At 40.3% G+C, this 25,233-nt stretch overlaps 1 protein-coding gene across 2 annotated transcripts in view; it reads right to left on the reverse strand.

Annotated features, from left to right (window-relative positions):
* TPD52L1 (TPD52 like 1) overlaps positions 1-24,972 on the reverse strand; it is a 106,654-nt gene extending 81,682 nt beyond the window's left edge. Inside the window, exon 1 of one of the 2 annotated variants that reach the window (XM_012475712.2) lies at positions 24,834-24,972. In XM_012475712.2, coding sequence (XP_012331135.1) covers positions 24,834-24,852 — 19 coding nt within the window. In that variant the 5' untranslated portion in view covers positions 24,853-24,972. Of the gene's footprint in view, positions 1-23,337; positions 23,431-24,833 lie in introns of those variants that run through there. The other variant, XM_012475715.3, reaches the window with a different exon arrangement.
* Positions 24,973-25,233: the final 261 nt, after the last annotated feature.

Raw genomic sequence — 25,233 nt, forward strand, 5'->3', positions numbered from 1 at the left:
TCCAAAGTAGGAAGCTGCTGTGATTCTCTTCCTTTATTTAAAAGAACTCTGAGCAAGTAAATAGAAAACATTCTTCATACCTGAATGCATCATTAGAAGGACCAGGAAATAAGTGTTTTATGCAGATGTTAAATGTTCTCCTTCATGTTTTCCACTGTAAGCTGAATTCTCCAGAATGGGGTAACTAACACTCTCCTTTACATCCTCTATCAGGAAAGGCTGAATAGCTCTCTAGATAGATAGATAGATAGATAGATAGATAGATAGATAGATAGATAGATAGATAGATAGAGCTATATGTGTGTGCGTGTTATATATATATTTAAAAACTACATACCACATTTAATTTGCAAATTCTTCTATGTGTCAGTGTCAGTAATTTCAGGACCTTCAAAGTTAGGGTTAATTTTTGATCAATTTTAAAAAGTTATAAACTGTCCTTAGCACTAACTGTGTTCAATTGACCATAAGAGGTGGTAGGTAATTCTAGGAAAGACTCACTTTCAAATAAATTTCTAAAAATGTAATAGTACAAGCCTGCCTTTATTTTCCTATCTTCCCTCCCTTTTACCTTCTCCCCATAAAAGAATCAAACTGGCATATAACATCATATACGATGAAGTAATAATTACATAGAAATAAACAAGGGCTTGTGCAGCAGTTATTTAAAATGACAGAGGGAAAGTGAAACATTTGAGTACTCCCAGAGCCTCTGAGTACAGCAGTTACCCACGTGATAAAGCAAGAACTGAGAGACAGTGATAACCAGAGTCACAGGTTAAGGTTATGAAAAGGCATTGTCAGAACAGCATCAGAGTTCTGTCCAGTGATGGATACAGGTGCACTCAGACTACAGGTAGAAAGCAACCATTCTTGTTGAAGTGGCTTTCAAACACCCTCCATTAACAAGATTGTCCTTAAGATGCTGCTCCCCAAAGCACCACAGCCCTCTTAAAAACCACTTCTGAATTTTCCTTAGAATGCTCAAATAATGGTATAGTGCATGAGAGCAGAAAAAAACGTCCTTTAAGTAAGAGCTGCCTTCTTCACATTTCCATCTATAAAGAGAACACTAGTATTTAGAGTGGGATAACTGAATGAATAGAAAAAGAAGTAAGTTCTATTGAGTGAAAAGAAAGAAATGAAAGTTTATCCGGAAAAATTGAAGCTATCCTGTGAAAACCAACTTATGCCTGAATATACACAGGCATGATAAAATGATCAGGATTGTAAAAATAAAAGAGTGCTACCTCTCACATTACTCTAAAGCCTAAATACAAAGGGAAAGGGACTATCTGCTTGTGAAATGCTTAAGGGATTTTTAAAATAAGCATTCTACCATTAATAGTAAGGAAAACTAACTTTCATACAGAGGTTCTTAGTTTAGACAGTGCTTTGGGCGCATGGGGATTCTTAAAATTCCTATTCACACTTGAGGAAGTCCAGTCTTTGAGCAGTTGCCTGGAACCGGGAGGCTGAGTGGGACATGGCCCTATTCTGCTTTAAACAACATGTATTGAGGGACTACTTGGGTAACCCATTGTGTTTTGCAGTACACAATAATAAATTAGAAACAAAACAGAGCTAAGACATAGTATTTGTCTTCTTGAAGTTCTCTATCCTCTTAGAGAGCTAAAATTGATCAGGAAAAGTGACTGGGAAAATTGTGTCCAAATTTCAGGACAAAACCATGAGGGATACCCAGAATTCAGACAGATACGTCTCTTAAGACTGAGTGGTCTGAAGAATCTGAAGGACTTCAGGGCTATGTCAAAGCTCGTTACACTTGGGTAGGAAGTATGTTTACATATTTTAAGAGCCAAAGACATACAAAATGCAATCAAGTGATGTGAGGGCTGCAGGTTTCCCACTGGAAGTCAGGAAGTTGTGGACAAACTACAAGTTCAGAGTATTCACCAGGGTCAGCAGTGGGAATCCAGTCAATGTAACAAGCCAAATCTCCGGTCCTTGTACAACCTCAGGTGTACTCAGAAGGTAACCCCTCTCTGTTGAAACGTAGCCTCAATTAATTAATAAGGTCTCTGTGCAAAGTATTAATCCTTGAAAAAGGTAGCATCATCTGCAACCACCATTCCACCCATCCTCACATTTCACATCCTGCCTTCATTGATTTTTTTCTTTAACGTTTACCAAAATCTAGTACATTGTATCTTTTACTCACTTATGTTGCTTACTATTTTCCCCTTCTCTAGAATTTGAGCCTCACAAGGACAGAGTTTTCATTTTGTTTGTTAATGTTTTTCTAGTCTAGAGTATTGCCTGGCACACACATACATTTTAGATAACTATTGAATGAAAAAATAAATAAACCAAGATCATAGAACTAGCGCTTTTGTGAGAAGACATTTGAATGTTTGGTATTTCATATCATGCTTGAAAGAATCTGGTCTATTGAGAGACTATCAGAATTATAATTATACTCTTACATGTTTAATTAGGTTAGTGACTTAAATTTTGGATTTTTAAGTAGAAATCTTACTAAATGTGAAAGTAATATTGGAACATTTAAAGATAATTTTTAGATTTACTTCTTATATATTTAAAGTTTATAAGATGAAGTACTTAAATATGAAATTGAGTGTATTAATTGAACTTGTGTATCAGTTAATATCATACTATTGAAATATCGTATTTATCAAAGTCACTTTAAAAGTAATGGTTGATAGTTGTTAATTTTATAAATAGTATAAGACTTGCAAGCTCCATTTAAAAGTGAAAGTTGTCTGAACCTGAAACTTTAATTAATAAAATGTTAACTTTTCTATTAAAAATAAGCCTCCAAAAAGTCTGTTCAATAAGACATATGGATGAATAACTGCAATGTGCTGCAGAAGGTGAAGGGCTGATAATACAGAGAAAGGATCACAGGGCTGTAGTTAGAAAACCTCAGTCCTTATTCTGGCTTTCCCATTTATAAGAAACTGCTCAGGCCAATCCCCTGATCCAGCAAGTGCTTTCATCTACAAAATGTGGAGATTGTATTAGAACATTTATTAAGTCCTTTCCAAGTCTAAATTATGATGCTGCTTTTTAAGGAGATTCATAATGCTTCATAATCATTATGAAGTTCATAATGCTGTGAAAGTTGAGAAAAAAGAAGGATGACTTCTGGGGGAAAATCAGGAATTCACTGTCAACAATATGGATGAGAACTGACGAGCTGAAATGAGGGTAACAGCAGTGCAGGTGGACAAAACCAGCTGAACAAATGCTCTAAACTAGGGAACGTAGAAAATGGGTTTGGAAAATGGGAAATCTGAGAAAATGGCCAATGGTGAGCTAGACATCAAGTCTGATCAGGAGTGAACTTCACCAATGTACTGGTGAATGTATCTCATAACTCAAAAAGCTAAGGTACCAGTAGCAGCAGTTGTTACTGTATCCATTAAGATGACAGAGATTATTTTTTCATTTTTACATGTATTTATTTATTTTTGAGACAGAATCTGGCTCTGTCACCCAGGCTGGAGTGCAGTGGCATGATCACAGTTCACTGTAGCCTCGTTCTCCTGGGCTCAGGTGATCCTCCCACCTCAGCCTCCCAGGCAGCTGGGACTTCAGGCACACACCATTGTACCCAGCTAATTTTTAATTTTTATTTTAGAAATGGGGTTTCACCCCATTGCTCAGATTGGTCTCGAATTTCTGGACTCAAGTGATCCACCTACCTCGACTTCCCATAGTTGCTGGGATTATAGGCGTGAGCCAACACACCATGCCGCCAGAGAGAGTTTAATAATATAATAGATTTTTGCAAAAAGGATATGCTCTTAAACTACAGTCTGTCTTGGTTGCTTACATAAAAATAACCTTATACTACTGTATTAGTATAAGGCCAACAATGACTCAAATATTCATTTTACAGATTCCATCTCGAGTTCTATACAACTAAAAGAATAATCTTCTATTTCTGAAAGTGATTTCCTCTACCCTAAATTCTCAACAAAGCTAAAAATACTCTCCATTGAAAGGCCACTGAAATTTGGAGATGAATGGACTTGTACTCATCAATATTTCAAACCCTAGCAGGCTTTAAGTGAGGACTTGGGGAGATGGCACATCGAGGGAAGGAAATCAGCATTTTACAAGTTTAGTTCAGTAACTACTTGCAACATGCAGAATAATGTTTTTAAGCAACAAGAATACGGACATGTTTTCTCTATAAATTATCTATAAACTAGCTAAGTAGAACAGGCCACGTGCAGTATAAAAGAAAAAGCCATCAAATTATTGTCATTTTTACTTCTATAAATGAGACTTCAATTTGCCAGGTTAAAATAACTTGAACAGGTGTTGTCAATCCAAGGTCTGAGATCACCCTGAAAATCAGCTGCCCTGGGCAGACCATCCCCATGGGGTTCAGCTATGTTCTCCCCTTCCAACTTCTTCTACTATGTTGGAACCTCCAAATCAAGACAGCAGAAGAACAGGGACACTCAGAACACATGGTTCAGCTGCATAGCTCATACTGATAGTCTGTAAGAAGTTCCTCAATATTTGTTTAGTAGAGACAGGGAGAAAATAAATGCCTATTTCTTTATAAAATATACATCAGCTGTCCAGTGACCTCTTTCCTTTTAACCTCTCCCATAACAAAACTCTAATCCCACAAAAATTTTTGAATGAGCAATGCAAAATGTACTAATTATATCACAGGGGAAGCTAGGAGTTGGTTTATAGCATTTCTTGGGAAAACATTAGAAGCATATCTTGTCCTACGTTTCTCTCCCTAGCCTCCAGACATACTGTTCTCTCTTATTTATTTTTCTCCATCTGGAGGTCATCCTTTGTGAACACTTGCCTACCCAGTTCCCATATTTTCCCCTTCCCCTCTCCTCCTCACTCTTTGTTAAGAAGAATACCTTGGTCCTACCCTAGATTCTATCTTTATGTTGACACACTTGGACACTTAAGCTTAAAATTGTCTTCAGGATTTAAGTGTTGGGAAAAACATTTAATACCAGTGGTACAGTACTGAAAATTCGATCACTCTAGTGTTTCTTTAATTTTAGGAGCTTTTGTAAGAATTTATAATAGAACTTTTTAAACTATACATTTCTTATAAAAGTTGAAATGTCCATGCTGCTCCTCTGCCTGGTTGGATACAATGCTACATGCACTCAATGCTATTCAATCATATATTCATTCATTCATTGTTTCCCCCACATGTATTTATAGAGTGCTTTCCATGAACAGTTGTTGTTTTAGATATGAGGATATGGCAATAAAGAAAATAATCAAAGCCACTGTCCTCAAGGAGCTTAAATGCTAGCAGGAAAAAAAGTAAATAATTATGCATAATATAAAATGCCATAGTTCATGAAGAAAAATAAGGCAGAGTAAAGGTGATAGGTGATGATAGGATACACACACACATACATGTATATATGTCAATATATACAAACATATTAAAACCTTTCATTCTGTGCCTTATTTATTTTTTGAAACACCTAAAATAGAAAGAGCTGAAATCAGAACACTTAGAGGTCTCAAGCATGGTGTTAAGTAACAGACGCCAACCAGGATTGTCAAAGTCCTGCCATCGAGGACATGAACCCTTCTCCTTGCGCTCTGCACTCCTTTCAGCAAGCCTGTCTTGTTATCATCAACATCCAAGCCACACGAGACCGGAAATAGGATCTGCTAACTGAAGAGATAAGTGCTGTTGGCATTTCCCCCAGTGCTCTACTAAGTTATTTTGAGAGAAGCAATGGAAGTGTAAGCAAAACATTCAACCTGTTCTGCCTCAAAATGTACATAAACAATGAACATTGCTTTGTGTGTCTGCTATGCAAATCTTTAAGCTTTCATCCTAGTAAATAAAGAAGGACCAAAAGCAGCATCCATTTAAAATATTTATTGTCTTGTTAGCAAAATTTAGGTCTTTTTTAGCAGGTATAATTTATGCTTCAGATTTGCATGCAGGCCAAATAGACAAATTCCATCAACTTACATATTTATTTCTATCTTCAACCTACTCATCTTTCCTTAGCTCCAGAAAGCTATTTTTAACTTTGTGGTAGGTAGCACACGAAAATCCAACGAATTTTTTGATATAAGAATGCATTAAAAATAGTTACTTGACACCTAACTGCTACAACAAAAATAGGGGGGTAAGCTCACAAAGGAAAGAAGGACTTTGGTTCTTTCATGTCTGTTTCACTAGTCCCTACTTTGGCGCCCAGCACAGGGGATGTTAAATGCATATTTCATGAGAAATTGATAAATGAATCTTCCTTTTCTCTTTCATTGCCATAATAGTAGCCAAGCACAGTCATAAGCAATTCAACTGCATCATCTCATTCAGTCATCACAAGATCCACCGGGGGGCCCCCATTTCCACCATTTTGTAGATGAGCAAACTGAGACTTTGGGAAGTTAAAGGTCACATCGCTAATAAGGGACTGCACTAGGAAATGAATCCAAATCTCTGAGACAACATGTAGGCTCTTTGTCACTAGACTAGGGTCCCTTTATATGACAGGCCCTTTACTTTGCTTTCTTCTGTGTTCTTCCCCCGACTTCCTTTCCTATGACTGCAGTCATCTCAGACTGGAGAGAAACTGCTCATGTGAGTATGTAGAGTCATTCTTTACAGGAGAAGTATTAGCATCTAGAATAGCATTTCAGGACTTACTTAAAAAAATGAAAATATCTAACTTGACTGAAGACTTTCCTCATAGGAAAAAAAAGCAAACATAGTTTAAGGAACAGCTTAATAGATATATTTGTATACATGTATGTACTCGTGTATATATATTTAAAAAGCACCACCTATTGAAGGAGTTTAAACAGGCTTCTTAAGAATGAGCTGGGCAGGATCTCAAAGGGCAACTAATCCAGCCCTCTCGGGTAAAAAAGAGGTGGGCAAACAGAGGATCTGAGAAGGGAGGGGCAGAGTGGTGGTGAAACCAAGATCAGAAGCTGCACCTCCTAGCTCTGGGGCCGGAGCATGCTCTGCATCAGGCTGCATCTCCAAAGGGTTTGATCAAGAGAAAAATGGCAGAGAACAACAGAAAACAACTACCCAGAGAAAAATTTAGATTTACCCTGGGGAGGACAACCAAGCTGCTCTAGAAACCATTCCTTGGACCATGTGCCTGACTCAAAGTGGAAAGTTCTTTGGCTTAAATGACTGAGCCAGGAACACCTTTGTAATTAAGAGAAGAGAGAAAGGAAAATGGGGCACAGATTAATAGGAAGTTGGACTTTTCTTCCTCTTGGATTCCTTCTGTGGCATGTGCTCACACACACAGGAACACGCGGCAGCCACACCACCAGGAAGTGAGAAGAGACATGCTGAATAGAAATTAAGGGTTGCATTCAATTGCAATATTGGTAGATAAATTCTGGTCTTGTAAAAATAACAAATCCAGAGTCGATTTATTCTTTTTTAAAGGGGAAGGGCAGGGAAATGAAGTAAATTTTTTCATTTGCTTATTCCTTTGTTCAAATTATTTCCTTCTTATTTATTTTTATCATTCACGCAATTACCTAATAATGAGGAAAGTTAGTAGGAAGAACCTGTTGATTTCAGTGGAACATTTACCAGGAGCCAGTAGACTTTCAAAAATATTATAGCTTCCTGTATTTATTTAGTAAATTCTGATTGAAACTTTATTGTGTGTCAAGTCCTGTTCTAGGTGCTGGAGAGTAAGCAGTGACCATCAGCAAAATATCTTGGCTCTGCAGAACTAACATTTAGAAGGAGTGGGAAGAGACAACAAAAAAAATAAATTATATATATATTTTTTATTATATATATATACACACACACAGGGGAATTGCTGTAAAAAAAAAAAAAAAAAGCAAGCCAGGTGTGGAGTCTGGGTGACAGAGAAAGACTGTCTATTAAAGAAAGTAAAAGGAAGGAAGAAAGGAAGGAGGGAGGGAGGGAGGGAAAGAAAGGAAGGAAAAGAAAGGAAAGGGAAGAAAGGGAAAGAAGGAAGGAAGGAAGGAAAGAAGGCAGGAAGGAAGAAGGAAGGAAGGAAAAAGTAAAGGGAAAGAGGAAAAAGAAAAAGAGCAGGGAAAGGAAATAATAAGTAAGTGTCTCTGTGTGTGTGGCAAGGGGGAAGGATACCATTTTATATAGAGGGTCCAGGACATGACCATCACCAACATTTGCAGAACCCAAGGCAAGACCACAAAGAAAGATATACATCCCATCCTCTCTTCCCACACAGAGCCCTGCCCTGGTTAGCTCTTTAATGCAGCACAACAAATGACCATAGAGTTAGCTGCTTAAAACAACACATATTTATTATCGCAGAGTTTCTGTGAATCAGAAATCCAGGCACAGCATAGCTGGGTCCTCTGTCCAGGGTCTCACAAAGCTGCAATCAAAGTGCCAGCCATGCTGCATTCTCATATAGAGGGGATCGGAGGAGAACTGTTTCAGGCTCATGCAGACTGTTGGCAGAACTCATTTTCTGGCAGCACAGAACTAAGGAACCAGGTTTTTGTTGCCTTCCTTAGATCCTAAAAGACATCCAGTTTCTAGAAGTTGCCAACAGTTCCTGGCCACGTGGGTTTACCCAAATCCACTGTTTATCCACTTACGGGCCTTGGCTCCAGTCTGGCAAAATAGAGTCTTATTAATGTAATGTAATGATGGGAGTTACATCCCATCAGTTAGTCATATTCTATTGGTTGGAAGCAAGTTACTATCTTGCCCACACTCTAGCAAGGGAGATTATCCAAGAATATCAATAACAGAAGCTGGAAGTCACTGGGGGTCACCTTAGGGTCTGTCTGCCACAAGCACCGTTAGGCACCTTATACACATGGATGTGGACAACCTAGTCTTTTGAGTGTACATCATATCATCAGACATGAGTGGGCATCAGAATCTCCTAGAGTGTATGTTGAAACACAGATGGCTCATTCTCAAAGTTTCTGATTTGGTAGAAAGAGAAATGAGTGGGGCCTAAGAATCTGCATTTCTAACAAGTTCCCAGGTAAGGCTAATGATGCTGGTCGAGGAATCACACCCAAGAACTAGTTTCCTAGCCTGTATGTTCAAGCTACTCTCACTGCCGCCCTCAAAATCAGCCAGCCCTTGGTCATCTCTTGGGGTGAGGAATATACATTCTGGCAGCATAGTCTTTCCATGAAAGGCTCATGAACACTTGGTAACACAGGGCTATTTGGATAGGGGATTCTGGAGACTCAGGTACCCAAAGCATGGTCTAGAAGAGGAGCCATAGGTTCTAGGTGAGCCTATGAGTTGCTTACTCTAAATAAAGATTCATCCAGAAGAGGGCTAAAGAGGGGCTCTCTAAAACCAAAGGACCTTGAACAAGTGTCAGGAATGCGGAGGGTCAGAATTTTGCCCTACTTGCAAGCCAAGACTTTAGCCTGCCAGTTTCATGGACTTTGGCAGAAGACACAAGACTTCTGGGTCATAGACAAAAGACAACTTACTCACAGCAATAGCAGTACCCAGAGAAACATCCTTGTACCAGTTCTCTGAGCTCTAATTCCAAAAGGATGGTGTGACAAGGGCCGGGGATTACCTGTTAATGCAGTCTGGTGTGTTGCTGGAGAGTAACGCTGAGATTAGGAAATCTCGATTTATATGAGAGCTGCTAGCAAATCTGCCCAATATCTGGTCTTTATCATCTTTATTATCCTGGACAGTAAATAAATCTTCCCCTAAGAGAGAAAGTTTGTATCTTTCAAGGCTGCATGATAGCCCCTATACAACTTGGGGTTTCCTAATCTCAGTGTTACTCTCCTGTAACACATCTGACTGCGTAAATACGCAATACCTGGCTCTCGAAACATCATCCTTTTGGAACGGAGACTCAGAGAACTGGCACAATGATGTTACTGTGGCTACTGCTATTGCTGTGAGTGACATGCAAACATCTTGGAAAAGAGAGTCCAGGGAAAACCAGCTGTTCATACCTTTGCTCAGAAGAAGTGTTGTGCAGGAACTGGACAAAGCAGGGAGAACTGTCTCCCAGCAGATCCAGGTCTAGTTGCCAGATCTAAGGTAGTAGGGACCAGCAACATTTAGGTTAAAAAAAAACAAAGAAGGTGTGGAAGCCGGCCCAGAAGATATCTGAGGAACAGTTTTGAAGCAGAGGGATTAATAAATTCAAAGGCTCCTACGAGGCAGTGATGGGAATTAAGGGAGAGAGCATTAGGAAATGAGGTCCGGGAAATAAAAGGAGAAGAAGCAAAGGCCACTGTAAGGTCTTTGCCCTTTATTCTGAGTGAACTGAGGAGCTACCGGAGAATTTCAAAGGAAGGAGTGTTGTGATACACCATGATTGAGAGAGTCACTCTGGTTACTCTTTAGAGAATGGAGTGAAGGCAGTCTAGGGCCAAGGCAGAGAGACCTGCTAGGAAACTCCTGCAGTAATGCACGTGGGAGATGAGGAACGCTGGGACCAAGGAAATACCAGTAGAGGTGGTAGGAAGCTTTCCCATTCTGGATACATTTTGAAAGTAGAGCTAGCATGACAGTCTGGAAATGGGGTATGATGGGGGAAAAACAAAGCTAAACGTTGGAGGATAGGTTTTGGGCTTCTGCATTTGAAATGGAGTTGTCATGAATGGAAATGGGGATGAATTTAGGAGGACTAGGGATATTTTGGAGGAGGGAGCTCAGGAGATCAATGTTAGACATGTTAAGTTCAAGATGTCTACTAGACACTCATGCAGCTATACCATGTGGGCAGTCTGAAGTTGAGAAGCCAGGTCTCAAGCTGGAAAAATAAATTTTGGAGTTGTTAGCACATGGATCCAATTCAAAACCATGAGTCATGAGATGGCCAACAGAGCTAGTGTAAATAGAAAGAAGCAGCAGGCCAAGGATGGATCCCTGGGGCAAGCCAGCAGCTTGCAAGGGAGACTGAGAGGAAGGGGGCGAACTGTTCAGTATCCTGGAAACCAAGTGAGCAAAGTGCTTCGAGGAACAGATAGTGGGCAACCCTGCCCAGATATGCTAATTGGTCAATGAAGGTGAGCACTGAGAATGGGCCACTGGACTTGATACTTTGAAAGAGAGAGAGAAAAAGGAAGCAGAAAGCTGGGGTAGAGAGAGGAAGGGGAGGGGAGAGAGAAAGAGGGAGCAAGAAAGCCACCATGTGCAAGCAAGTGCTGACTTTCTCTTTTTCCAAATCTAATGGAATCCAAATTCAAAGCTATTATATGGGGCCATTATGTCTGCAGCATACATAACACATCCTATTACATTAAACCAAAACATTTATTTTCCCTCAGTTTTGGAGAGGGATAAAAAGAACAAATACAAATCTGAGTAGGACAGAAGCCAGTTCTACAGAGGCAGGTGTAGAACACCATCTGAGAGGAGAGGCGACAGTGAAAATTACAAGTCCTAATCTCAGAATATACTTCCTTCTTTGACGACTACTGTTGATGAGAATGGGCTATGAGAACCTGGTGAAACATCTCATAAATGAATGGAGCCACACCAGATACACAGTAGGCCAATAGTAAACAGGGATTTTCCTTTCCAGTAATGCCCTTTATATATTGGGTAAAATATAAGCAAGTGATGAATGCTAAAAGGAGTCAGCATTTTCCACCACAAAATATGCCACAAGAGGTGTTTGTTTGTTTGTTTTCAAGACAGGATCTTGCTCTGCCACCCAGGCTACAGTGCAGTGGGATGAACACCTCCTAAGCTCAAGTGACCCTCCCACCCCAGCCTCTTAAGTAGTGGGACTACAGGCGCACAGTACTATGCCTGGCTAATTTTTTTTAATTATTAGTTTTAGTAGAGATGAGGTCTTGCTATGTTGCCCAAGCTGGTCTTAAACTCCTGGGTTCAAGCAATCCTCCTTCCTTGGCCTCCAAAAGTGCTGGAATTACAGGCATGAGCCACCATACCCAGCCCATGAATTATTTTGAGCTGAAAACATTTGAGTTCCTGAAATCCTTTATCTGACTAAAAGCAGAGGTTCCCAAAAGAACTCAGCTGTCACAAATTCCTCCCACCGGGAGCAACTCTTTCTTCTCTTCTAGACATTGTCACAAATTGTCATATCTCCCATCTATTCTCCTAAGGGCCCATTTAGCTTTTTTAAAAAATAAGTCATTTGTTCTCTCAATATTGCCTTTTCTCCACCTCCCTTTCCTATAGTAAAATGATATGGAAACTCAAATCTCATCACTCCTTGGGGTATTCATTTATTTCCATGACACCCTCGTGCAAGTAAAATTTAAAATAAATAACTTTGTAAGCTTTTTCTCCTGTTAATCTGTCTGCTATCAGTTTAATTCACAGGCTCCTACGCACTTAACCTAAGAGGGTAGAAAAAAAGTTTTTCCTCTCCTCCAATGCTGATGAGAGCCTTCCAATCATTTCAAATAAACTTTACAGGTAGCGCAGATATCTTGTAACTTCCTGTTGGAGCTCTGGGATAGCGAAAGAGGAATAACAGGAGCCAAGGTCTTTACTTCTTTCCAGGACTGACCTAACCCTTCAGTAAGAAAAACCATCTTTCCATGATGTCTTTATGTAGAAATAAGTCCATTTTGGAAAGCAAAATGTTGGAAAATATTTATAGACAATGAGCTATTAGCTCTTTTCTCATTCATGCCTAAGCGAGAAAAATCAGTGAAAAACTACAAATATCCAACCATCAGAGACTTTAAAACTGAGAGATCTGAAGAGATCTCCTCCCACTACCCCCATCCCAAATTGGCTTTTTCTTTTGAATGAATCAGTTCTGCTTCCGTGAATATGCTTGGGAGATGGTTAAATGAATAAAACATATCCATGTAAACAAGTAATTATAATACTCATGAGGCAATAAAAAGCTTTCTTTTTTTGGGTACTCATTGAAATTAGTCCTTTCAGCCAACATCTAAAGGATACAAATCCTACTTTCTGGAAACAAGCACGCAGATCCTGTGACTTATTTATTTTAAAATCCTGAGATGACTGGGTATGGACGAACACCAAGTAGAATAACATATTTGAACCATTCCATATTTGAACTGACTTTCCCTAGCAGCTGGTGATAAAATTCCATACTGGTTCTAAGAATTACATGTCATGTGACTTTTACAGATCTTTTTAATCTTGAATCAGTTCTGCTTCCTTGATCCTTGACAAGACACTCTTGTTATTAATGGACAGAAGAAATGTCTAATTATAAGAAAAATGTATTTCCAAGGAGTTGAAGAGGTTTCTATATTTTAGATATATGTCAGGGAAACTGTAATCTGTATAAGATACAAATAATCGTAGGTAAGTTTGGAGATGAGGTGTAACATATACGTGCATTTTTAGTGTGTGGTACATGGTCTGGCTAAGCAAAGTGCTAGATTTTTGCCTTTTGAGAAAGAAGCAATATGTTGGTGACTAAGGGTATTCTTGGAGATTTGTGGTTTTATTCTGGGAATTTCACTTCCTCTGCATCAAAATGCATCACTTATAAACGATTCACACTGTGAGAAACTACTTAAAATTCATCTTTCCTTGAGGACCCAAAGCTTCCCCTTAGCCATTTCAAATTCATTAAAATGTTCCCCTGCCTTCCCTGGTACATTAACAAATGCTTCTCAATTTAATGCATATATGTTAAATCATTACACTTTATTGCTAAAATATTCCATCAAAAGTAGGATGACAGATGCATATATCCACATTTTGAGGTCATCTTTTATGTGTTCTTAACTGCATAGTAACTCAGTAAATTTTTTCTTGTTTTACTTTTTTCTTTTAGTTTTTTTTACTATATGTATAAAACCATGCATATGCAGTTAAAATATATAAATAGTTATGTATTTTTTCTTTTTTTTTTTTTTTAAGAGATTGGGTTCTTGGTTAGCCTGGGTTTGAACTCTGGAGCTCAAGTGATCTCACTGCCTCAGCACCCTGATTAGCTGGGACTACAAGCACTCACCACCATGATCAGCCTAACTCGGTAAATTGAAGAAGGGACTGGCTTTATGGTGTTGTTGGGGACATTCTGCGACAGCAGTAATGGTGAACCTCTGCCTGCATGGAGAGCATGCCACCTGATTGATGACTGAGGCAGGTGCCCTCTTTTCTGCACTTGCCATGTCAGACCGTGAAAATCCAATGCAGAAATGGCTAGAGTAGCTTAAGGACAAATACACTGACTGCTCATTTTTCTCCACAGTTTTATCAGGTATTTTCTTAAAGTAGGTATTATGCTAATATGCTTGGGAGATAGTTAAATGAATAAAACATATTCATGTAAACAAATAATTATAATGTTCACGAGGCAATAAAGCACTTTCTTTTTTTGGGTACTCATTGAAATTAGCCCTTTCAGCCACCATCTAAAGAATACAGATTCTACTTTCTGGAAAGAAGCATGCAGATCCTATGACATTTATTTATTTTAAAATCCTGAGATGACTGAATATGGATGAACATCAAGTGGAATAACATATTTGAACCATTCCATATTTGAATTGACTTTTGTTTGAGCAGATGATAAAATTCTGTATTGGTTTAAAAATCACATATCATGATTTTTATAGAATTCTTAGAATTCTTCATCTTGAAAACAGAACAAAAATAGCAAGCTATTGATAAATGAACATCCTCCACCCCCAACTTGACATGTCACAGGGCTTATTTTTAAAGATCTCAGGCCACATTCATATTCCCAGACTTAGACCTGGCTCACATATACAATGAACTGTACAATTAAATTCTGCCTCTTTAAAACCTCTTTGATCATGGAGAAAATAAAGCAAAATTATTATTTAAAACTTTGTACACAACTGCTTATGCATACAAAGTACCTATAAAATGGTAATTGAAATCTCAAGGTATGAAGTCAAACTTTCCGATTTCAAATACCAACTCCAACATCTCAAAGTTGTATGAGTTGGAGAAAATTGTGTAACTAGCCTGTCAGTTTCCTCATCTGTAAAATCAAAATGTTATCTTCCTTGTGAGTTTGTTGTAATTATTATTATTATTATTTTGAGATAGAGTCTCGCTCTGTCACCCAGGCTGGAGTGCAATGGCACAATCTCGGCTCACTGCAACCTCCACCTCATGGATTCAAGCGATTCTCCTGCTTCAGCCTCCTGAGTAACTGGAATTACAGGCACCCACCAGCTAATTTTTGTATTTTTAGTAGAGACGGGGTTTCACCATGTTTGTCAGGCTAGTCTCAAACTCCTGACTTCAGGTGATCCACCTGCCTCGGCCTCCCAAAGTGCTGGGATTACAGGTATGAGCCACTACGCCTCACCTGTTGTACTTATTAAATAACATGTTTGGAGTTTTTGTTTTCGTTCTTTTTTTTTTTTTTTTTTTTAAAGGCAGGGTCTCTGTCTAGCCCAGGCTACAGTGCAATGGTGCAATCATAGTTCACTGCAACCTCAAACTCCTGGACTCAAACAATCCTCCCACCTCAGCCTCCCAAGTAGCTGGGAATACAGGCATGCATCACCATGCCCAGTTTATTTTTCAATTTTTTTGTAGAGGCAGGGTTTTGCTCTGTTGTCCAGGCTGGTCTTGAACTCCTGGGCTCAAGTGATCCTCCTGCCTTGGACTACCAAAGTGCCAGAAGCCACTGCACCTGGCTAAATAACATGGTTTTAAAAAGGCATACTATGGTATTTGACATTTGTAAAAACACTAAAATATTGTTGTTATTATCACCCTCAATGTGAATTAGCTCTAATTAGCATCTTACCACTCAGAAAATTCCATTAGGATGGAAATATGTCCTCTCATCAGTTCTAGGTGTTAATCCACAGGCATGACTCAACTCTTTTTTGCCTATCCTCCTGAAAGGATGACCCCATGTCAAGTTCATCTTAGCCTCCCCTTTGCACATGTGGCACAGCACACATTAAGGCACAGCGCAGTATAGTATTTATGCTCATTCTCTGGACTCAGTTAAACTTGGAGTTGATTCCTGACTTCTTCACTTAATTTTTCTGACTCTTAGTTTCCCTGTTTATAAAACGAGTTGAAAGTAAAGGTATCTACCTCATGACGTTATTATAAGATTTCAATAAAATAATGGATGCTGAGGTTTCAACATATGCTAATGAAAGCAACAGCAAACATTTATATAGTACTTGCCATGTGCTGGGCCCTGCTTTAAGAACTTTGCATGTATTAACATGTTAAATTCCCAAGACAATGCTATGATATTGGAGCTATTACTATCTTCACTTAACATATGTAGAAACCAAGATCGAGAGAAATCACTAACTTGTTCGTGGTCACGTTAATGGTAAGTAACATGGCAGAGTTAAAATCCTGGCAGTTTACCTTCATCCTGGGATCTTAATCACTATGCCCTTTTCCCTCCCGATAGTATGTGCTCGTCAAATATTTGCTATTACTACGGTAATCAATAAGTATTTGTTAAAATATTTAACAAATCAATATCTGCTGAAGTATTTATTATTCACTAAGAAGCAGATCTTATTATATGCCACAAAATAGACTCCTTGGCATCTAAGGTTTTGAAGAAATTATCAGATTCTGCCTACCCAGGCTAATTAATAAGGTGTATATTCAAGAAGGCAATTCAAAATATGTTCCAATATACTATAACAGCTGTAATTTGTATAATTATATTTTAAAATAATTTAAAATAAAATAATAGTATATGATTTACTGACTTCATCTAAAATATACATCAACACCTATTTCAAAATTTTTACTTAAAGAGGAAACAAAACTATAGGCGGTAGCTTGGAAGATAATATAAATAGTCTTCATAATACTCTTAAAGATCATAAATCAAAATATATAACAGCTTGCTTCCATAGTTTGAGGACCATTATTATGATGCCTGAACTGCAATATAAAATTTTAACTATGAAACATAAAATGCAAGTAAGTTTTTCCTTGGATAATTTAATACTTAGAGACATACCTCACTGAACTTCATTTTATTGTACTTTGCAGACATTGTTATTTTTACAAATTGAAGGTTTGTGGCACCCCCAGGTTGTACAAGTCTATTGGTGCCATTTTTCCAACACCATGTGCTCACGTCACGTTTCTGTGTCACATTTTAGTAACTCTCACAATATTTCAACGTTTTCATTGTTATTATGTCTGTTATGGTGATCTGTGATCAGTGATCTTCGATGTCAGCATCGTGATTGTTTTGGGACCCATGAACCATGCCCATATAAGATGGTGACCCTAATCAATAATTCTTGTATGTGTTCTGACTGCTCCACTGGCCAGCCATTTTCCTATCTCTCTCCCTGTCCCTGGCCCTTTCCATTCTCTGAGACACAATATTTCACAACATTGTTATCCAGTTAATAGTCTCTATAATAGTCTCTAAGTATTCAAGTGAAATAACCCTATAATAGTCTCTAAGTATTCAATGAAATGTAGAGACACTGTCTGTCACCTTAAGTCAAAAGCAAGAAATTATTAAACTTAGTGAGGAAGGCACATTGAAAGCCAAGACCTATCAACTTTGATTCAGGTTGTGAATGTGAAGGAAAAGTTCTTGAAAGAAATGTAACATGCTATTCCATTGAGCACAAAATGGTAAGAAAGTGAAATAGCCTATTGCTGATAGGAAGAAAGTTTGAGTGCTCTGGATAGATCAAACCAGCCACAACATTCCTTAAAGTGAAAATCTACTCCAGAGAAGGCCCGAACTCTCTTCAATTTATGAAGCCTGAGAGAAATGAGAAAGCTGTGCAAGGAAAGTTGGAAGCTGGCAAAGATTTGTTCATGAGATTTAAGGAAAGAAGTCATCTCAGGTCAGGCATGGTGGCTCACGCCTGTAATCCCAGCACTTTGGGAGTCTGAGGCGGGTGGATCACCTGAGGTCAGAAGTTCAAGACCAGTCTAGACAACATGTTGAAACCCCATCTCTACTAAAAATACAAAAATTAATCGGGCATGATGGCAGGCACTTGTAATCCCAGCTACTCAAAGGAGCTGAGGCAAGAGAATTTGCTTGAACCTGGGAGATGAAGGTTGGAGTGAGCTGAGATCGTGCCACTACACTCCAGCCTGGGTGACAGAACAAGACTCTGTCTCAAAAAAAAAAAAAAGTCATCTCTGTACACAAAAGTGCAAGGTGAAGCAACACGGGCTGATGCCAAAGCTGCAGGAAGCTCTCCAGAAGATCATTGGCTAAGATCACTGATCAAAGCGGCTACACTAAACAACACATTTTCAATATAGATGAAACAGCCTACACTGGAAGAAGATGCCAGCTAGGACTCTCATAGCTATAGAGGAGGAGTTGATGCTTGGCTTCAAAGCTTCAAAGGACAGGCTGACTCTCTTGTTAGGGGCTAATGTAGCTAGTGACTTTAAGTTGCATGCTCACTTACTATTCCCAAAATTTTAAGGCCCTTAAGAATTATTCTAACCTTAGCCAGACGCAATGGCTCATGACTGTAATCCCAACACTTTGTGAGGCCAAGGCAGGAGGATCGCTTGAGCCCAGGAGTTCAAGGCTTCAGTGAGCTATGATGATGCCACTGCACTTCAGCTTAGGCAACAGAGCAAGACCCTTCATCTATGAAAATGCAGATACAAATAAATAAAATAATTATTCTAAATCTATAGATTTAGAAAATGTGCTCTATAAATGGAATAACAAAGCCTGGGTAACTGTTTACAGCATGGATTATTGAATATTATAAGTCCACTATTAGGTCCTACTACTCAGAAAAAAAATTTCTTTATAATTATTACTTCTGGTTGATAATACACTTGTATTAGTCCATTCTCATGCTGCTAATAAAGACATACCTGAGACTAGGAAATTTGTAAAGAAGAAAAGGTTTAATGGACTCACAGTTCCACATGGCTGGTGGGCCTCACAACCATGGTGCAAGGCACTTCTCACATGGCAGCAGGCAAGAGGACATGTTCGGGGAACTCCCCCTTATAAAACCATCAGCTCTCACGAGACTTATTCACTATTATGAGAAGAGAATGGGAAAGACCTGCACCCTTGATTCAATTACCTCCCAACAGCTCCCTCCCATGACACGTGGGAATTATGGGAGCTAAAATTCAAGATGAGAAATGGGTGGGGAAACAGTTAAACAGTATCATACCTGGTCACCCAAGAGTTCTGATGGAGATGTACAGAGATCAACATTGCTTTCACACCTGCTAACACAGCAGCCACTCTTCAGCTTGTGGATCAGGGAGTAATTTTGACTTTCAAGTCTTATTATTTAAGAAATACATCTCATAAGAATGCAGCTACCATAGATAGTGATTTTTCTGTTGGAACTAAGCAACGTAAATTGAAAACATTCTGGAAATGATTCACCATTCTAGATGCCATTAAGAACATTCATAATTCATGGGAGGTGGTCAAAAATATCAACATTAACCAGAGTTTGGAGGATGTGGACTCCAACCCTTCTGAACGAATTTGAGGAGTTCAAGACGTCATTGGAGGAAATGAAGTGCAGATGTGGTCGAAAGAGCAAGAGAATCAGAAGTGGAGCCTGAAGATGCAACGAAATTTACGACATTTTAATCTCCTTCTAAAACTTGATTGAATGAGGTGTTACTTCTTATGGATGAGCAAAGAGTGGTTTCTTGAGATGGAATCTACTCCTGGTGAAGATGTTCACAGCATTGTTGAAATGACAAGAAAGGATTTAGAATTACACAAACGTAGTTGATAAAGGAGTGGCAGAGCTTGAGAGGATTGACTCCAATATTGAAAGAAGTTTTACCACAGATTAAAATGCTATCAAATAGCATCCCATGCAATAGATAAATCTTCCTGAAAGGAATAGTCCACCTATGTGGCAAACTTTCTTGTTGTCTTACTTTAAGAAGTTACCACCGCCATCTCAGCCTTCAGCAACCACCATCCTGACCAGTCAGCAGTCATCGACATCCAGGCAAGACCCTCCACCGGCAAAAAGATTATCGCTCAGTGAAGGCACCAATGATAGTCAGCAATTTTTAGCAAAAAGGTCTTTTACATAAAGGTATGTGCCTTTTCTTAGACATCATGCTATTGCACATTTAATAAACTACAGTATAGTGTAAACATAAATTTTATGTGCACTAGAAAACCAAAAAACTTGTGTGACTCACTTTATTCCAATATTCACTTCCTTGGGGTGATCTGGGAATTATCCACACTATCTCCAAGGTATACCTGTATAAGAGACTGGACCTGCTGCTACTTGACAGAGGGAAGCGAGGTTATTTTATCATTTTATAACAAAATGCCATGCTTCCTTTACAAAGCAAGAATTTGTTTTCCAAGCAATATCAATAAAAGCGATGTGATTATATTCATTTTTCTAGAGCTTCATCCCTTGCTTCCTTTTCTCTTCTTATCCTCATTTATTTTCTTTCATCTATTTTTAATTTACATTATCTTGTTGCATTTCACGTATCCATATAAACTGCCTTATGTACTTCCTGAAACAAGATAAAATCATACAAAGCATAATGTAAGGTATATATGACATTTTCATTTAATGGATTTTGCACACAGTAGGATTAATCTCATATTTATTGCTTTATTTCATTCATGGACATCTGAGAATCTTCTTGAGTGGATGCCTGGATATAAAAAATAGTTATTATAGTAACTGAATAATGGTTCCTAAATATATCCTAATCTCTGGAACCTGGAAATGTTACCTTGTGTGGAAAAACTCTTTGCAGATGTGATTAAGTTAAAGGTCTTGAGAGAGAGAGAGATTATCCTGGATTATCCAGGTAGGCTCTAAATGAAATCACAAGTGTCCTTATAAGAGAGAGGCAGAGGGCGGTTTGACGCAAACAGAAGAGAAAGCCACGGAGGCAGAGAGATTAGAGTGATGCAGCCGAAGAATGTCGGCAGCCACCAGAAACTGAAAGAGGCAAAGACAGTTTCTTTCTTAGAATCCAGAGGGAGGGCAGCCCCACCAACACCTTGATTTCAGCCTAGTGATAGTGACTTTGGAATTCTAACCTCCAAACTATGAGACAGCACAATTTTATTGTTCTAAGCCACCAAGTTTGTGGTAATTTTTACAGTGACCATGAGAAGCTAACAGAGTAATTAATTTGAATATATGCAAATGTTAAAAGGAGACAGTGTTCCTTGTAACATTTAAGACATTGGGAAAGGCAAAAACAACAAAGTTATTTCCATTTAGAATGATAAAATATTGAAGCGTAGTTTAAAAGTATCAGGAAGTTTTTATTTCAAAGGACTACCATATGTTTCAGGAAAATGCTACATTTCTAACACAATTCCCTCTCTTAACATGTCAATTATCTTAAAGCAACATTATCTGGTACCAGTGGAAAGCAAATAGGAATGCCATTCTCCTGTGGACATCTCACTCCACGTTGTTCTCCAGCCACTCTTCAGTGAACCGCTCCCCTCATAAGCCTTACCACTTTCCCTGAAAGTCCTCTCGTTTTGCTGGAAGTAATCTATCCTTTTACAAAGTCAAAGAACATATTTGGATAATTTCACCTATGGGAAAGTTTCTAGTGCAGTAAGTTGCTGCACTTACTGAGCTATATGAGCGAATAATGTCCACAGCGCCCTGGTGGCTTCCTGGACAATACGAAGCACAATTCATCAGCACCTGTCTGTTTAACCTCACTTATCCTTATTTGTCTCTTGATTAGCAGGCAGAAAGATAAGCCATCTTCACCCTAGATAATTATAAAATAAACTATGCTGAAGGTGGAAACTTACACTTGGAAAATCACAGGACTGTCTTAGCTAGATTCTAAGAGGTAAGTCATTCATTTAGCCAGAAAAATGTACAAGTGGCAAAAAGATTTCTCTTTAATATATGTTACAAGCAGTTTGTGAAAAGTTTTTTCTTAAAGAACTCAATATGTCTGCTTTCTAAATAACAAAATGCCTGAAAATGAGAAACTTAAAATGCTAGGCAAGTGAGGCTTTAAGAGTAAGTATCCTCCATTTGATTGTACAAGTAAGAAGCTGGGGTCATCTTTGACACTGCGCCCCTTCATATTCAATCCAGTTTTGACTTTTCTTAAGTTTTTACCATTTATTTTTTGTTCTTTTTTTGTTTGTCTGTTTTTGAGATAGAGTTTTGTCCTCTTGCCCAAGCTGGAGTGCAGTGGTGTAGTCACAGCTCACTGCTGCCTCGACCTGCTGGTCTCAGGTGATCCTTACTCCTCAATCTCCCAAATATCTGGGACTACAGGGAGGCACCACCACACCCAGCTAATTTTTGTATTTTTTGTGGAGACAGGGTTTCACTATGTTGCCCAGGCTAGGCTTTTAGTCCTGGGCTCAAAAAATCTATCTGCCTCAGCCTCCCAAATTGCTGGAATTACTAGCGTGAGCCACTGTGGCTGGCCTTTTTTTTTTTTTTTTTTTTTTGAGACAGGTTCTCACTCTTGTCCAGGCTAGAATGCAGTGGTGGGATCTTGGCTCACTGTAGCCTCAAACTTCTGATCTCAAGCGATCCTCCCACTCCAGCCTTCCAACTAGCTAGGCCTACAGGCACATGCCACCACACTCAACTAATTTTGTTTTTTTTGGTAGATATGAGGTCTCACTATGTAGCCCAGACTGGTCTTGAACACCTGGGCTCTAAGTGATCCTCCCACCTTGGCCTCCCAAAATGCTGGGATTACAGACGTGAGCCACTGCACCCAGCCTCTTAAGTATTTCTAAAATCTGTTCACTTTTCTCATATCCATTTGCCTTTTTACTAGTCCTCTTTACTCCCAAAGTTTTCATCTAGTCATGAGGGGAAAAGAAGTGCACCACAGGGGCGGCTGGAGAGTCAGGTGGGGGCTGAAGTTTTACCTTTCCTCCAAAAGTCACAGGCTTTGAGTGAGAATCCAGTGGGTCCCTCACCCCGTCAACTTTGCTACTCCTTACCTATCTGGCTGTAAACAAGGAATTTATTAAAAAGTCATGGCAAAAATCGAAATTACTTTTGCACGGACTTAGTACCTCCCATGCTTGTTTCCTCTCTGTAGAATGGGAATGAGAACATGAACTACCTCATGGAACTGCTGTGCACAGGAAATGAGTCCATCAATACATGCAAAGCACAAAGAACAGAGACAGGGACATGATAAACAATCTGCTCTCCTGGTTACTGCATACTAGGGTTATAGTTTTTCAGGCTCTCACTGTACTCTGAGGCCCTTTCTTAGCATTCACATGGCAGTGATTTTACATGTTATTTTTCAAATAGCCATCAAATTAATATTTGTCTCTTCCTCTACTGTAAAATTCATGAAGCAGATACCAAGCCTGCCTTTGCTCTTCTTAGCACAGTGCTTGGCAAAGGAAAGCACTGAAATATTTGTTAAGTAAATCTTTTAAGTAAAGCAAACCAATAAAGCAAACCAGTGACCCCAGTGGTTACCAGTCTGTCGTTCAGGATGTCTTCAGAAGTTCTCCGAATGTTTCCTATCTGCAATAGTTCTCCAACCTCACTAATAGAATCATCTCAGAAGCCTTCAAATATACCCATGTTCAGGCTCCAAAGATTCCATTTTGACTGGGATGGTGTTGGCCAGGGCCAGTATTGAAGACTCTCTAAATAATTCTAATTTGCAAGTCAGGTTGGAAAGCTCCGGTGCTGCTATCATGAGCTTCAGTTCCGGTGTGAAGGCCTCCAATCTGATCTCTGCTTTAGAATTTGACCAAGTACCGGCACCCTTGGTTGAATTACCCTTTCCTATCTACATAATAGAGGAAAAATATGGGAAGCGGCAGCTTTATGGGCAGGACCTAGGCGGATGGAACAAACCAGTAAGGTTCCTGCTGTTCAGACAATTGTAATCCTGGCAGCAAACCTGTTGGGCGACTCCTGGCCCAGGCACTCGCCAACCCACTCTCATTCAGGGCGTTCTGCCCCTAGAGGGCGAGCGCATCGGGTCATGAACCTCTTCTTTTTCTTCTTTTTTTTCAATGGGATTTTATTTATATTAAGAGCCACCACAGAGTTTCCCACGGTGTAAAAGAATGGTGGCGATGATTGCCTTAAAGGCTGAACTCCGCAACCCGTCCCTTCTGCGCGTTGCTCCCAAAGTAGACCACTGAGTCCATTTCCTTCCCACCTGCCTCTCGCTCCACATCCGCCCACCTCTGCCCCGTCCACGGTCCGTTTACCCCCATTCTTGAATGATTCCATCGGAATTCCCCAACCCGGTTCCAAGGGTGACCCCAAGATATGAGGCCGCCCTTCGTGAAGCCACCGCCGGCTTCTCCAGCGGGTAGCCTCGGGAGCAGGGAGCCGGGCGGCCGGGGGCCCTGCGCGCCACTGGGGGCAGAGGTCGCTCCCAGATCGCGGGAAACCAGGACTCACGTGTGGCTCTGCGGGAGGTCAGGGGGCCGGTAACGCTCACCCTGGCCTTGGAAGGCGGGTCCCCGCGCGGGAAGGCTGGCTGCGGAGCCACCCCCTCGGTGGGAGATCCCCTCACGCCCTGACTTGGGAGCCAATAAGCCGGGAGTCCACGGCCCTGGGCGAAAAGAGTCGCATTCCCTCTCCACTCCCTCAAGGGAAAGGGACTGAAACGCGCATTCAGGACCCGGCACAACAGGTCCTCTGGGCACCCGCGAGGCTGGGGAGGTCGGGGACGACTGACTGCGAAGAGGGTAGAGCGTTCCACGGGCGCATTTCCTGCAGAGGGGCCTCTCCACTTACGGATCTCCTGTTACTTTACCGATCTCCAGACCCACAGCAAATCCTGAGTTTGGGGAGCAGGCATCATACCGAAGACGCCGGTGGGAGTGGAGTTCTGGACGCGTGGCATGGCACCAATCTGTTCTGTCCGAGAGCGAAGTTAGGTGGTGCAGGAAAACAGCCTGTATGCGCGCCCCGGGACCTGACTCTCGGGGCGATCGGCGACCACTCACCTTGTGCCTGCGCCTCCATGGTGGCTGACTTCTGGCTGAGAGCGGCGGGGACACCCCGGTGCTTCCCAGAGCAGATGGCAGCTGTGCCCGGGCTCAGAACGCAGCTGACACCGCCGCTCGCTCCCACTCCTGGCACGCGTGTCGCGAGCGCTGCGCGGAGGGGACTGGGACGCAGGCAGCCGCCACTGGCCGCTTCTGATTACCTCCGCCCCTTCCAGTCCACCTGGCCCAAACCAAGCTGGAAAGAGCTCGCCGCTGGGCGCCACCTGCCGGCGCTCTGCACTGCGGGCGGACGGCACCCGCTCGCGGCGCTATACCGGCAAACCGAAGAGATATTGCAGGTTAGGTTCGACCCCCGCAATAAAGCGAGCAGTGCAAAAAAATGAATCATACGAATTTT

The sequence above is a fragment of the Aotus nancymaae genome, unplaced genomic scaffold (genome assembly GCF_030222135.1).
Source record: "Aotus nancymaae isolate 86718 unplaced genomic scaffold, 86718_ANA_hifiasm-v0.15.2.pri h1tg000040l, whole genome shotgun sequence".
Classification (NCBI taxonomy): Eukaryota; Metazoa; Chordata; class Mammalia; order Primates; family Aotidae; genus Aotus; species Aotus nancymaae.